The following is a 15222-nucleotide window of genomic DNA, read 5'->3' as shown; positions in this document are numbered from 1 at the left end:
GCGTATAGTGTTACTTCTGTCTCCCTTGAATTTATCAGCAAGGGGAATGAGAAAAATGATTTGTAATTCTGGATACAGTGCTGTTATTGTTAATTCAATTAACACATTTTAAAAATGAAATTTGCAAAAGCCTTATGATTGAGATGATTAGAGTTGTTTAGTTCACTCCCTTGATTTTCGGGTCTCTCTTGTTCAGGATTATAGTAAAGTCCAGCACTTGGCTCTGCACGCCTTCCATAACACAGAAGTGGAGGCAATGCAAGCAGAGAGTTGCTATCAGCTGGCTAGATCATTCCACGTTCAGGTAAGACCATTTATACCCTCTCTAAATATCTAGTTCTTTTGTTTTATAATATTTCAAGTCTTTTAAAAACTTTTGTTCGTATTGTTGGTCTTGTTTCATTTTTTAGGAAGATTATGACCAAGCTTTCCAGTACTACTATCAAGCCACACAGTTTGCCTCATCTTCTTTTGTGCTGCCATTTTTTGGTTTGGGACAAATGTACATTTATCGAGGTGACAAAGAAAATGCATCTCAGTGCTTTGAGAAAGTTTTGAAAGCTTATCCTAATAATTATGAAACTATGAAAATTCTTGGCTCTCTATATGCTGCCTCAGAAGATCAAGAAAAACGAGACATCGCCAAGGTACATTTTTTAAAATCTTAGCTATTTTCTGTGAGCTATCCCTAGACTCTCATTCCTCATTTCTTGTTATTGCTAGTAGAGATATGATGGAAGCAGTTTTGTTAGCTGAGCTTGTTCCAGTTGAAATAACAAACAGTTGACTTATTAAACCAGGTAGAGTAGCCACCACTTTTTACTTTGACAGCCTGTGGTCGGAGTGCTTTACCTTAATGATCTCTTTTATCCCAGGGCCATTTGAAGAAGGTCACAGAACAGTATCCTGATGACGTTGAAGCTTGGATTGAATTGGCACAAATCTTAGAACAGACTGATATACAGGTATTTTAGCCACGTTTTCCATCTCCTACCTAGCATGTTTTTTGTAAACCTGTGTAGTGTTTCTCTCTCTCATTTTTACTTACACCTTATTCTGTCCACCATGAAAATTCAGGGTGCCCTTTCAGCCTATGGAACAGCAACACGGATCCTTCAGGAGAAAGTGCAGGCCGACGTCCCCCCAGAGATTCTGAACAATGTGGGTGCCCTCCATTTTAGACTTGGAAATCTAGGGGAGGCAAAGGTAGGAAAATAGAAGTAATCCCTTCTTTTTTACTGTTAAGTTAAATGCACACTTTTTTAGGTGTTATCAACTAAGTCTTTTAACAATGTAGTTTTCTTTCTCATAGAAATATTTTTTGGCATCGTTGGATCGTGCGAAGGCAGAAGCTGAGCATGATGAACATTATTATAATGCCATTTCTGTTACAACGTCCTACAATTTAGCCAGGCTGTATGAGGCAATGTGTGAATTCCATGAAGCAGAAAAGCTATATAAAAACATCTTACGGGAACATCCTAATTATGTTGACTGTAAGAATTTTAAGCTTTTTTTTTATGTATTAAAATTCCCACAACAGCAGCAAAAATTTAGCCTGAAAAAAAAAATCTTGCTTAGAACCAAGAGTAAAAATTTTGAAGGTTATTGTGTCCCCTTTTCTTCAAGGCAAATTTGTGGCCTTAAAAAAAAAAGATACAGTTTCACTTAAATTTATGTAAGAAACTAAAACAACTAAGAACCCGTTGGACCATATTTCATAGACTTGGCTGTCTTCAGTGTGTCAGCTACCTTTGTTAGAGTTTTAACAACTCCTTGCCATATTTGGTGATGGATTTACTTTTGTGATGGTCCTGCTTTGATTTCATATAAACATTTTTGCGATGTTTGTAATATGAGAAAGAGTAGTGTTTTTCTTTGAAATAATTGTTAGTAAAACTGTCCTACCCTGAGTTTTTACAATCTAGACATTGTAAAATTTGGAAAGTTTTTAATTAAAAATAATTTACAGGGGCCAGCCCAGTGGTGTAGTGGTTAAGTTCGTGTGCTCTGCTTTGGCAGCCTGGGGATTCACGGGTTTGGATCCCGGGCGCAGACCAATGCCCTGCTTATCAAGCCATGCTGTGGCGGTGTCCCATACAAAGTAGAGGAAGATGGGCACGGATGTTAGCCCAGGGCCAATCTTCCTCAGCAAAAAGAGGATTAGCAACAGATGTTAGCTGAGTGCTAATCTTAGACACACACACACACACACACAGAGAAATAATTTACCTACTGTACTTCCTAAAGCTGTGATGTTTTGACTCTGGTCAAATCAAAAGTTATTAATTTGTTATATTAATATGTTGTTCATGCTGTTATGGATGCAAAAGTGATTTAAAATAAATAGGATTTTAGTTGAATGCTAGAGTGAATTTGAATTGATTTGATAGGCAGTAGTAAGCCATTGTTGGTTTCTTGAGGAGAGTGACATTTTCTGGAGAAAATAACAACTTACATTTGTGTGGCACTTTTTTATTATTATTAAAGTGCAAGAGCCACAGTAATCCCTAGTAGTACATGCTTTCACTATTTTGCCACATGACAAGCAGCTTTTTAAGAAAAAGTAACTGACAGTGTTGTGTATCGGAGAGAAACTGGAAACAGAACAGCTCCAAGCTTTTTAAATCACTTAGCTTGAGATGAGGACTCCGACCAGGGTGCTAGCGTTGGGGATGGACTGGAAGAGAGGAATGTGAGATAGTAAGTCTGGATAGTGACAGAGTTGCTCTTTAACTTGTCAGATTGTTAATTAGTTATGTTGATACTTGATATGTTTTTATCTGTGGATTTTCTCTTTGTTGTATGAATGTATTAACAGAAAACAATTGTTTCAAAAGTATGACTTTAAAATTATCATCCTTTATAACTAGCATTTTAAACATAAAAACTTTTAAATGTATGTTTTCAGGCTATCTGCGCCTAGGAGCCATGGCTAGAGATAAAGGAAACTTTTATGAGGCTTCAGATTGGTTTAAGGAAGCTCTTCAGATTAATCAGGTTGGTAATATTAACTCTTAGGTTTGAAGAATAATTATTTCACCTTTTTCCCCCAGTAAATCAGTTTATCCCTTTTAATGGCTATCATATTTCTCATGTCTTGGTATTTTCCTGTTTTTTTCACTTACTTGTTAAAGATACTAAAGAGTATAGAAATCATCTAAACTTTTTGATTGTGGCCCACATAAGAAATAGATTTCATGTCATAGGCTAGTACACACACGTGTGTATACAAACAACTGAAATGAAACTTTTGCAAACCACTTTGTGCTCTTGCCATGTGCAGTACATTGATATCTTTACTGTGTTCCATTTGTTATGCTGATAACTACACGCTAAATTTATTTTACAGCTCACTAATTGAACTCTCAGCTTGAAAAACACTGTTGTAAATGTAGTTCATAAACCTCTCAGTAATCAGCTATTGTGGAAAGATGATTGAGCTCTCTGAATCCAAGTTACAGATTTTGCTTCTTTTTTTTTTGTGAGGAAGATCAGCCCTGACTTAACATCTGCCAATCCTCCTCTTTTGCTGAGGAAGATTGGCCCTGGGCTAACATCCATGCCTATCTTCCTCCACTTTATATGGGATGCCGCCACAGCATGGCTTGACAAGTGGTGCGTCAGTGCGCGCCCGGGATCCGAACCGGCGAACCCCGGGCTGCTGCAGAGTAGCGTGAGCACTTAACTGCTTGCGCCACCGGGCTAGCCCCCAGATTTTGCTTCTTTTTATATGTTTGTTTCAGGACCATCCAGATGCTTGGTCTTTGATTGGTAATCTTCATTTGGCGAAACAAGAATGGGGTCCGGGCCAGAAGAAATTCGAGAGGATATTAAAACAACCATCTACACAGAGTGACACTTATTCTATGCTGGCCCTTGGCAATGTCTGGCTCCAAACTTTGCATCAGCCCACCCGCGATCGGGAAAAGGTAATTTCTTTTTGTCTCTTTAAAACAAAACTGATACTTATTTGATTCTTGTTTGAATTTCTTTAGTAATGTTTGTTTCTTTTTATAGGAAAAGCGTCATCAAGATCGTGCTCTGGCCATCTACAAACAAGTACTGAGAAATGATGCGAAGAATCTATATGCTGCTAATGGCATAGGTGATTATAAGATTTGCATATCTGTAATAATTTGTGCAGAGAATGCTTTTACAGGAATGTTTGTAGATCAGAATTTCTCTCTAAATGTAATAAAGGTAGTTGTTTTAAAACAAGACTTTTCTGGCTGCAATTAGAAAATTCTTGGGGCCGGCCTAGCGGTTAAGTGCGCACGCTCCGCTACTGGCGGCCCGGGTTTGGATCCCGGGCACGCACCGACGCACCGCTTCTCCGGCCACGCTGAGGCTGCATCCCACGTACAGCAACTAGAAGGATGTGCAACTATGACATACAACTATCTACTGGGGCTTTGGGGGAAGAAAAAAAAAAAAAGGAGGAGGATTGGCAATAGATGTTAGCTCAGAGCCAGTCTTCCTCAGCAAAGAGAGGAGGATCAGCACGGATGTTAGCTCAGGGCTGATCTTCCTCACAAAAAAAAAAAAAAAAAGAAAGAAAATTCTTAAACGTGAACCTTTTTATAACTTTAGGAGCCGTTTTGGCCCACAAAGGATATTTCCGTGAAGCTCGTGATGTATTTGCCCAAGTCAGAGAAGCCACAGCAGATATCAGTGATGTGTGGTTGAACCTAGCACACATCTACGTGGAACAAAAGCAATATATCAGTGCCGTTCAGATGGTAACGTCTTATCTTTCAAGATATTTTTATATGGTGTTCATTGTTGAGCAGATGTTTTCTTAACCGTTCTGGCCCTGTTGTGGAGCTGCGTGCTCTCTCTTGTGATACTGTGTCTATTCAGAGGTTTATAATTAGGTAATGTTAAGGCCAGTCTTTGGTGTCCAGACAGAGATGTGAGTCCTGGTTCACCACTAATTGCATGGCTTAGGCACAGGACATCCTCTCTGAGCCAGTTTCCCTGTTTACAAAATGGAGATAATTGTATCTTAATCTCACAGAATTTTGTGAGGGTCCAGTATGAAAGTACTTGGCACCGTACTTAGCAGTAACATGCTCAGCATCTCAGTGGGTACCCAGAAGATAATAGGATTTAGTATTTGCTTGTTTTACCTTCTTATTTCTCAGATGGGACAACTGAGTTTCAGAAAGGTTAAATGACATTTTAAAAAGAAAAAGAAAAATCTCCATGGGGCTAAGTTTTCATGACTATAGAATTTTGTTATCTATATTTGTTTTCATATTTGTTGAGTGCTTGAACTTGGAGTAGAAAGAGTCATACTCGGCATCAATAGCACATTGAAAAGTAAAAAAGGCTCTTAGGCTCTATGGGAAATATTATAGTCAGAAAAAACAAGCTTCTTACCAAAGATAGAAGACAAAAGCAGTCCATGCTCTGGGAAGTGGTTCACCTTTTTTCTAAGAAGGGTGGGTATTATGATCATATTCAGAATACTGGAAAGGCGCTAGTCCCAAGGACTTACAGAACCTGGATTGCATATGGTAGTCTCAGAGGTGGTGTTTTTGGAGGTGGGCCTTCCTGATCTGTAGAATGATAATATTGCCTTTTTAAAATGCAAATTAATTACTAGGCATATTCAGGGAAAAACTATCTAACCATCTTCCATGAAAAAGATCTTACCTATGACAACATATGTTCCATGATCAAAAAGTGACATATTCATGGCAAAATTAACACCAGTATTGCTATATTTTTAGTTTTTCCAAGTTTTACCATAGTTTTACCAAGAAGTTAACAGCCAGAACTGGGAGACTTCTCATGCTTATTGCCAGTCAGTTGGTAGAGAGTATGACCCAGAGGGGGGCCGGGTGTACGACTTCTAACAAGTTGTCAGTAAGCTGATTTTAGATGGTATTGCTAAGGATATGAAAAGGGCTGCCGATCTGCTTATCCTTTCAGTGTTGGGCCAAATTTCAAATGGAAAAACAGTTTTGAGTATCTAGTTTTTCTTGATGATCAGATTTTTATGTTGTGAAAATGGATCCTGGTGAATGTCAAAAATCATTCTCAAATTATTCTTTGAAATTAACCATTCAAAGGCTAAAATGCCTTTTCACATAACTTTAAAATCACTTGAAATTTTGTTACAAAATGACAATGTCATTTAATCCTTGTTGTATTTTAATTAACTTTTTCTTTTATCATAGTATGAAAACTGCCTCAGAAAGTTCTATAAGCACCAGAACACTGAAGTTGTGCTCTATTTGGCCCGCGCCCTCTTCAAGTGTGGCAAGTTACAGGAATGCAAACAGACTTTGCTGAAGGTAAGAAAGAGAACTCGTTATTATTCTCATTCGGTTCTGTGCTGCACTGTACTTTTTTATTCTGTTTTATGCATGTTCGCATACCTAACACTCTAGTTGACTAAAATCCTTTTCATGTCATTAGATCACATGAAAGATTTGCTTTGTTTTTTATTTATAGGCTAGACATGTGGCACCCAGTGATACAGTGCTTATGTTTAATGTGGCCTTGGTCCTGCAAAGATTAGCTACCTCTGTCCTGAAAGATGAAAAGAGTAATCTGAAGGAAGTACTTAATGCTGTGAAAGAACTGGAGCTTGCACATAGGTAAAGATTTTGTAGAAACAACCTTTGAAATGCTTTCTTTCTTTAAACCCATGTGTCTCAAAAGGTGCTGAAAATCACTTCCCTCTAAAGGGGATTATTCTCTATTAGAATCATTCCAGCCGTTTTTAAGCCAAAGCAGACAGCTGCCACCAGGTGGCGCCAAACCATAGCCAGGATCCTGCCAGATTTGGCTCATGTGGCTTGACCCCTAGACCTTTGCGAACTTGCCCTGGATTTTTCATTAATCTGACAATAATATGACCCGGCATTTTACACACTTGAAATTTTTAGACTCCACTTATGTTGGTTTTACTTGTTATACCAGTGTGTCTTTTTATGGCGTGTTAATTTTCGCTGAGCTAAGATTAAGGCCTTTACTTTTAAATATTGAGTAGGTTTATTCAGCACAACTCAAAATTTATGTAACTTTCTAGTATTTATTTGGTAATTCAGTGTGTGGTAAAATTAAAACCTGGCATCTCTTCAGGTTTTGTCCAGCCTTATTTGAATTCTTGTTTAAGCGTTTCTTGTCTTGCCTGGTAGATTGTAAGTGCTTTCATGGCCTGAGCCTCCTAACCGCTATGCGAACGTATTGCGTAAATTTAGTGTTTAGTAAATATTCATCGCTTGAATTGGTTGTCGGTTATTTGTGAATTTACTGATAACATTAAATATAATTTTGCTTATCTTAATGAACTTGTCTTTTATTAAACATACATTTTATTAAACATATGTATATTGATGAGAGTATTTTTTAAGTTGCACGTGTAATTTTCCTTTTGAGATGACAGCCCTTCGTGTATGAAATATGTTCATGTAAGTCAGTCAATATGTAAGCCTTTTCTCAGACTATTCTTGTACAAGAGAGTAAAAGTCTAAAGGGCCTATTTCATTATAATGTTTTTTTTTAAGTAAAGTATTTTATTTTCTCATTCCATTTAGATACTTCAGTTACTTGAGTAAAGTGGGAGATAAAATGAGATTCGATTTGGCCCTCGCTGCTACAGAAGCCAGGTAACGTGACCGTTTGTGGAAGGTGACTTTGGGTGAGGCAGTGATATCGACGCGGGCTGGCAGAGTGACATGGTAGTGCACAGGTTCCTGGCCGTCCAGGGGTCACTCTTTCACACTCCTCTCTGGGACTCCCCACCCTGGACCCAGGCTTTTTCCTAAGGGTCCTTTCTGGGAATATGTCAAAACTGATTTAGTGCAAGTACTGAAATTGTGTGGGAAAATACTTTTCTGTCTATTTCAGTAACATCAGCTGTGTTACCAGAATCAAGATATGATTCCTGACTCTGAGTCGCATGTGAAGATAACATTGGAAATCTTTTTAGCTGTGCTTTGGGGGGACGTTTATATTTGGAAACAACGTAGTTGACAGTATTAGCTTATGAGAAACTAAATTAATTTTGCTAATTAAGACTTCCCATAGATATCAGCTAATGATCCTGCTTCAGACTTTTTAATCTGTGTAAAGAAAACAGATGCTCTGACTTTTTGAACAACAAGTATACTAGTTGCATTCATGTTTCTCTAAACCTGAAATGTTCTAGGCAATGCTCTGACTTACTGAGCCAGGCCCAGTACCATGTGGCCCGGGCACGCAAACAGGATGAAGAAGAAAGGGAGTTGCGGGCCAAACAAGAACAAGAAAAAGAACTGTTAAGGCAGAAACTTCTTAAAGAACAGGTATTTATTGTGTTTTCAGTTATACTAGAATAAAGAATTGTGTGCATACATATACTTTGTATGTTAAAAAAGAAGTCCTTCTGATGGTAGCCATGATTTTTTTCTATCATAAGAACATTTTGATGAGGTTTTTCCTACTCTTTTTTCCTCATAGGAGGAGAAACGTCTCAGAGAAAAGGAAGAGCAAAAGAAACTTTTGGAACAGCGTGCTCAGTACGTAGAGAAGACCAAAAATATTCTTATGTTTACTGGAGAGACTGAAGCAACAAAAGAAAAGAAGAGAGGCGGTGGTGGTGGACGGGTAAGAGGGCCCCTGCTAACTCTGATGGGTACTCCCTGTCTTTTGACTTGCAGAAATGAAGATAATTAGCTATATTCACTCAGTACTTAGTCCTTAGCTTTGACTTCCTCCTTTGCTAAGGGAGAGTCTTCCAACACAAGAGAATGCTTTAAATGGTATCCAATATTTAGAAATGCATTCCAGTGTTAGCTCAGTATGTATTACCTTGTAGTGACCTAAGTAGTTGATGATTTTTGCCATTTGAAACATTCATCCCAATTAGAAGTCTTAAAAGTGTGGGCCTCACCAAGCACCTCTTCCTGTCACTTGGTAAAAGATCCTTCGTTTGTCAAATGACCGATAGAATGTGGCCTCTGTCTGTACCACTGCATTCCGGACACATTCCACCAGCCAGGAAAGAACTGATTGTAGTCTTGTTTGGATTTCAGCGTTCTAAGAAGGGAGGAGAGTTTGAAGAATTTGTCAATGATGACACCGATGATGACCTGCCTATATCCAAAAAGAAGAAGAGAAGAAAGGGCAGTGGTAGTGAACAAGAAGGTGAAGACGAGGAGGGTGGTGAGAGGAAGAAGAAGAAGAGGAGAAGGTACTATCATTAGTGTGTTTTAAATACTCTTATAAAGGGGGCAAAAGACCTTTCACCTTATGAATCTTTCTTATGTTTAGAGTTTGCGAACACCTGGTAATCACTTGATCTTCCCAGACAGTGAAGCCTTTGGTTCCCCCACTTCCTACTGTAGTCCTAAGATAGACCCCATTACAAAGTCCCCTGAGTACTTGGAATCTCCATAGCTTTCCTTCTAAGAGCTCCGAGTTAGTCATAATTGCTTTTCTTTTCTTTTTTTAATTTTTTTTGTTTGTTTGTTTGTTTGTTTTGTGAGGAAGAACGGCTCTGAGCTAACATCTATTGCCAATCCTCCTCCTTTTTTTTCCCCAAAGCCCCAGTAGATAGTTGTATGTCATAGTTGCATGTCCTTCTAGTTGCTGTACCTGGGACGCGGCCTCAGCGTGGCCGGAGAAGCGGTGCGTCGGTGCGCGCCCGGGATCCGAACCCAGGCCGCCAGTAGCGGAGCACGCACACTTAACCGCTAAGCCACGGGGCCGGCCCATATAATTGGCTTTCTTATGTCTTTAAAATTGTAATATTTATTGGAAAATGTGCACATTTGGAATGAGAAAGCCTGGTATGTCCACACTGACTGTCCGTGTGCAATCTTAGAAAAGTTGCTGAGCCTCAGTTTCCTCTCCATAAGATGGTAATAGTGATGCCCACCTCATGGTTTTGCCCATGTATAAAATGTGAATTAGTGTGAAAGAAGGGCCTGCCTCTCCTCCTAGCCATCCACTGTTAAGTGGTGCCCTGCCCGTCTCTCACCTGGTGCTGCCCCTGAGCTGTTCCTCTCTCCTGGGGCTTTCCTGTCCAGGAACCTCCAGTGAGCTGTCTTACCTAGATCTGTTCTTCCCAACACTTGGCTGACTCGGCTTGGGAAAGAACCTGATGAATTCATTCAGACACAGACCTGTGGAACTGAAGCTATGATAGGACTTTAGCAGGCCTGGAATTAGTAGTTGGGAGAAAGAAAGAGGAGGGGAAAGATGTTGAGGTCTGGAACCTGGGTCTTTTCTCACATCCTCTATTGTTCCACCAAGTGCAAGATTCAGACTTATCTTAGATTAATAAGAGGGCTCAATAGTGACTAAGTTAGTTGGCAAACATTGCATAAAGACATGGTTTTTGCAGACTCCTAAGCTATGTCCAATAGGAGTAAGTTATGACTCTGCCCTGGAAAAGTGTACAGTATGGTTGAGGACAGACCCAGAGAGAAGGGTATTCAGAATGAATAATATTTTGATAACAAAGTAGTCTTAGACTTTATAAGCATGAGTGAATCTTGACAAACTTGCTCTTGGGGTTCACTTTTTAAGACCTCCGAAGGGAGAAGAAGGATCTGATGATGATGAAACTGAAAATGGCCCAAAACCGAAAAAGCGCCGTCCACTAAAAACAGAGAAGAAGAAGGCTGTAAGTTCATATACTGTGGTTTTCTGTCCCCTACTAGGCATAAAAGATGGCAGTCCACTAGAATACATTCTTTCCCTGCAGGTTCTTCGAGCACAAATGCTTGTTTCTGAAGTTTATTGGTGCTCGTTGATTGTATCATTACAGTGCAAACCCAATTTAACAAGATGTCCTAACGTAAGAATCTTGACTAATCTATTATGTTTGATCTTCCTTCTTTAGCCCAAGCCAGAGCGTCTGCCTCCTTCAATGAAGGGAAAGATTAAATCCAAAGCCATAATATCATCGAGTGATGATTCTTCAGATGAGGATAAACTTAAAATTGCTGATGAAGGGTAGGAATTTTTCCCTTGGTATATTTTTCTACGGAAAGATAACTGAGAGTGGTCACTGTACCAGTGTCTTCTCTGCAGCTTCTTAGAATCTTACAGCTGGAAGAAACTGTAGTACACATCTTATTCTAATGCTGTCATTTTGTCCTGCCGCATGTTTATCCCTCAAAGGAGAAGACCTGTTTTGAAATCTCATCTCTTCATGGATATTAGCTGAAATTTTTTGGATGGCGTCCTCCTAAATGAAATGTATTGTTTTGTTACACTACTGTTGACTGGCTAAAAGTGTTAGAAGCAGCCTGAGCCTGGTCACGTGGAGACAGGGACCTTCTTGACGGTTTCCTCCTTTGTTGCTGTGCTGACTCAGCTCTACCTGCTTTGTGGAGGGCTTCTTCTAGACTGCTAGTCCAGTACTCTCCTAAATGTAGCTCACGGCCTACCTGGTGAAGCAATATTTAATTGTACTTGTCCTAAATTTGCCCCTCAAGCTCGAGGTATCCCCCATAAGGATTCCTAGACTAGGGCTCTTAATACTGTGCTACACCATGTTCTTCTTTTTTTCTTTTTTCGGTGAGGAAGATCAGCCCTGAGCTAACATCCGATGCCAATCCTCCTCTTTTTGCCGAGGAAGATTGGCCCTGGGCTAACATCCATGCCCATCTTCCTCTACTTTATATGGGACGTGGCCACAGCATGGCTTGACAAGTGGCGTGTCGGTGCACCCGAGATCCGAACCTGTGAACCCCAGGCCACCGAAGCGGAGCACACACACTTAACTGCTGCGCCACTGGGCTGGCCCCTCACCATGTTTTATTCTGATGGCATCGTTTCATTCATTCATTCAACAGACATTTGAACATCCATTCTATGAGACAGCATGCTAAGTGCTAGGATACTGAGGAAAAAGACACAGACCCTGCCCCCAAGGAATTTATGCTTTAGAGGCAGTGGGGAATAACAGATAAACCAAAACCACATTATAGCGGGATAAGTATTCTCTCTTACATTCCACATTTATTACTCTCCGGGGACCATGCCTAATCTGGAGTTGAGGTGGTGGGGGAAGTTGTGAGCAACGTTTTTTGTAAAAGAAAGGCTGTTTTGAGTTGAGTCTTAGAAAAATAGAGAGTCCTGGTTGGTTAGAGGTGAGGGAGAGCTGAGAGGTTAGCATGTGGAGGGGCTAACGGTGCTGGAGGGGCGCCAGCCCTGTTGGTAGGGATTATAGAGAACAATCTGTAAAGATTTGCAGTTCCCTTGTCCTCGGAAGATCCTGGCTTACACGAATTTGGATTGCTTTTCCCTGAACGCTCTTTTGCCCTTGCCCACGGTGTCACCCTGTCCACTGGTTAGAGGCAGGCATGATGGCATGCATGGCTTCAGGAGGAGCACTGTTAAAATGTGTAGGCAGAAAGGTCCAGTATGAGAAGCTGAGCTGCTGCCAAACCTACTCCTGAGGTCGCGACCACGTTGATTTGCGCCACTTGCGTCAGTTGAACTTCGTGCTGACCGTCATGAAGTGTTTGCTTATTTGGCCGGACGGAATGGAGTGAATTGGCTCCCGGGGGCCGCCGGCCTCTAGTACATGTACAGAATGAGTACGCAGTGTCCTCTCCTTAGTCACTCTTCACATTCTCTCGGAGTGACTGGGGTCACGTAACGTGTGTCTGGGTTTCTGCTTGCGGCTTTACGCAAAGAGCCTGTCTTCAGTCTGCGGGGTGTTTTCGTTTCTGAAGAGAGTAGTATATTTTGTCTCCCTTACCCTTTTTAGACTGAACCCTGTGGGACTGAATATTCCTTTCTTGCAGTATCTGTCATGGAAACCAAAACCGAGGAATATGCCAGAGGAGGAGTATGTCCTCCTCTCCAGAGCTCTGGGGGGTGAGCAGCTGTCACAGTGGTTAGGGGAGCCTCCAGGAAGCCAAGAGTCCCTGGGTGCCACCACCATCCCTTTCACCTGTCAACCGCTAAGAAGCGGGGGAGCTCGGAGCAAAAGTAAACAAGCTGCAGAAGCCTGTAGCCCCAGCTCTCCGTCTGGAGTAGGTCTGGTCGCGGTGGAGGGCCCTAGTACAGTAGCAGATCCTGGGCCAGCAGTGGGGACTTTGCTTTTCAGGTATCTGATCGCACAGATGGTAATAGGTTAGGGAAGCATCCCACTCACCAGCCTGGGAGAAGGTTAATTCTTCAAAGTCTTTACAGCCAAGTGTGATCCCAGGTTTCACCTCTGCTATGAATTTGTTTATAAAGATAAACAAACATATCCCTTCCTTTTCATAACTTCATATATGAAATTGAGAAATGCTTCATTCTGATGAGTGGTGCCCAGTGAAACCCAGTGAGAGTCCTCCTTCACTGTTTATATTCTCTTATAGCTAAAATGTCTTACTCTTTTTTCCTTTTTAATTCTTTTTTATTGTAAAATATATTACATTTACAAAAAAGTACACAAAACAAATTTCACAGAATGAACACCTGTGTAAACACTGTTCAGGTCAAGAATTAGAACATTAGGTGCCCTTATTTTTTAAAAGCACATTCTCTGGTTGTCAAGGCCACCGCCCCCTCCCCCACCCCCCATTGGCCAGAATCCTGGTGTCTAACCAGTGCTTGTCTTTGCCAGACATCCCCGGAACACCAACAGCAACAGCGACTCAGACGAGGGGGAACGGCGGCAGAAACGGGCCTCTTCGGAGAGCGATTCCGATGAGAACGAGAATAAGTCTGGCAGCGAGGCCGGCAGTCCCCGGAGGCCCCGAAGACAGCGGTCAGATGAGGATTCAGACAGCGACCAGCCGTCCAGAAAGAGAAGGCCCTCGGGTTCCGAACAGTCTGACAACGAATCTGTGCAGTCTGGGAGGAGCCACTCCGCGGGGTCAGAGATCGACTCTCGCCCGGCTTCTCCCAGTGCCGAGTCAGATCACGATTCAGAGAGAGGATCTGATAACGAGGGTTCTGGCCGAGGCTCTGGAAATGAATCAGAACCAGAGGGATCCAACAATGACGCCTCGGATCGGGGCTCAGAACATGGGTCAGATGATAGCGACTAGGTTTTATTTTATAAATAAGCTTCATCTCTGGAGAAAACTTTTTTAATATATGAAAGCTGTGATAAAAACGTTTCAGATGTTTAGTCAAACAATTGTGATTTTTTCCTAAGGCAATTTTTTTTTCTATCTGTTTGTATATTACTAAATCCCAAGAGACTTTCCTGTGCTAGAGTCCAATATTTGAGTCTCTTGAGCAAGTGAAGAATGTGCCAATTCTTCATTATGGTACAATTCCACCTGTCATATGTGAAAACTGCAGAGGAAGTAACCCCAGATGCTCAAGCATTCCTACAAAGGTTTGACTGAAACTGTGGCCGCCGTCTCATCTTCTTCGTATGTTAAGCAGCATACTGTTTTGATTTTTATTGCAATCTTTTACCAGTTTGTGCAAGAAACTTGGTATTAATGTCTTTGTTCCATTTTAAGCTTAGATCGAAAATATTTTTATTTTCTGGACGAAGAGGTATCTACTGTATACTTGCACCAAAGTACAAATGAGAGGAAGGTTTTTCCGGTAGTGTAATACTGCAGCCGTGTAGATAAAACCACAAATATGTAACTTGCTAGGTTGAATAAGATGTGGGAAAGATGCTTTTCTGTTAGTAGAATGCAAAGACCTACCTAAGCCACATAATAAAGTTCTTTTACCAACTTTTATGGTAACTTTGTGTCTTTTTTTTTCCTCAGTATGTTCGTGTAAGAAAATTGAGCATAAATCAACTATGTAATATTTGGAAGAACCTGAATTAAGCCAAAGGTTGTTTACTCAAAACTTTTGTAATTGTTTGTAGATTTGTGGAGTTTTTTAAAAAGATGCGAGAAAACTGTTACTAGCATGATTTTTATTTTCAGTAATTCAGTAATAATTTAAGAGTAATGCTTTTATGTAGCACTGTACAGTTTGTAAAAGAGCTATAATTAATATAGTCAACAAGTATTAAATGCATTATATTGGGCATTGAGAATGCAGAGATAAAATGTCTTTCCTGTCCTCAAAAATCTAGTGAAGAAGGTTGTTCATTGTCCCTAAGGTGTGAAAAATGGGGTGATGTTTGCACAGGTTGTGGGAGCACAAGGGAGGACAAAGTCAGTCTCCTGAAGGACGGGGGACTTGACAGGAGACTGGTCAGAGGACCAGCCAAGTGGAGAATTAAGAGAGGGGGTCATGGGTGGGGGGAGTCGCATGTGCAGCTCTAGGAACTAGAATAACTGTAAGGGAGGC

General features: G+C 40.8%; 1 protein-coding gene across 1 annotated transcript in view; it reads left to right on the top strand.

Annotated features, from left to right (window-relative positions):
* CTR9 (CTR9 component of Paf1/RNA polymerase II complex) overlaps window positions 1–14652 on the top strand; it is a 29667-nt gene extending 15015 nt beyond the window's left edge. Inside the window, exons 8-25 of the mRNA XM_004418435.3 lie at window positions 197–304; window positions 411–647; window positions 876–965; window positions 1078–1206; window positions 1313–1496; window positions 2912–3000; window positions 3747–3932; window positions 4021–4108; window positions 4594–4742; window positions 6189–6305; window positions 6466–6611; window positions 7554–7625; window positions 8168–8303; window positions 8458–8604; window positions 9033–9190; window positions 10531–10627; window positions 10847–10959; window positions 13574–14652. Coding sequence (XP_004418492.1) covers window positions 197–304; window positions 411–647; window positions 876–965; window positions 1078–1206; window positions 1313–1496; window positions 2912–3000; window positions 3747–3932; window positions 4021–4108; window positions 4594–4742; window positions 6189–6305; window positions 6466–6611; window positions 7554–7625; window positions 8168–8303; window positions 8458–8604; window positions 9033–9190; window positions 10531–10627; window positions 10847–10959; window positions 13574–14000 — 2673 coding nt within the window. The 3' untranslated portion in view covers window positions 14001–14652. The remainder of the gene's footprint in view (window positions 1–196; window positions 305–410; window positions 648–875; window positions 966–1077; window positions 1207–1312; window positions 1497–2911; window positions 3001–3746; window positions 3933–4020; window positions 4109–4593; window positions 4743–6188; window positions 6306–6465; window positions 6612–7553; window positions 7626–8167; window positions 8304–8457; window positions 8605–9032; window positions 9191–10530; window positions 10628–10846; window positions 10960–13573) is intronic.
* Window positions 14653–15222: the final 570 nt, after the last annotated feature.

This window comes from Ceratotherium simum, chromosome 7, assembly GCF_057802395.1.
Source record: "Ceratotherium simum simum isolate JZ-2026a chromosome 7, ASM5780239v1, whole genome shotgun sequence".
NCBI lineage: Eukaryota > Metazoa > Chordata > Mammalia > Perissodactyla > Rhinocerotidae > Ceratotherium > Ceratotherium simum.
The sequence above is the reverse complement of the archived record's forward strand: the minus strand, read 5'-3'. Positions and strand labels throughout refer to the sequence as shown.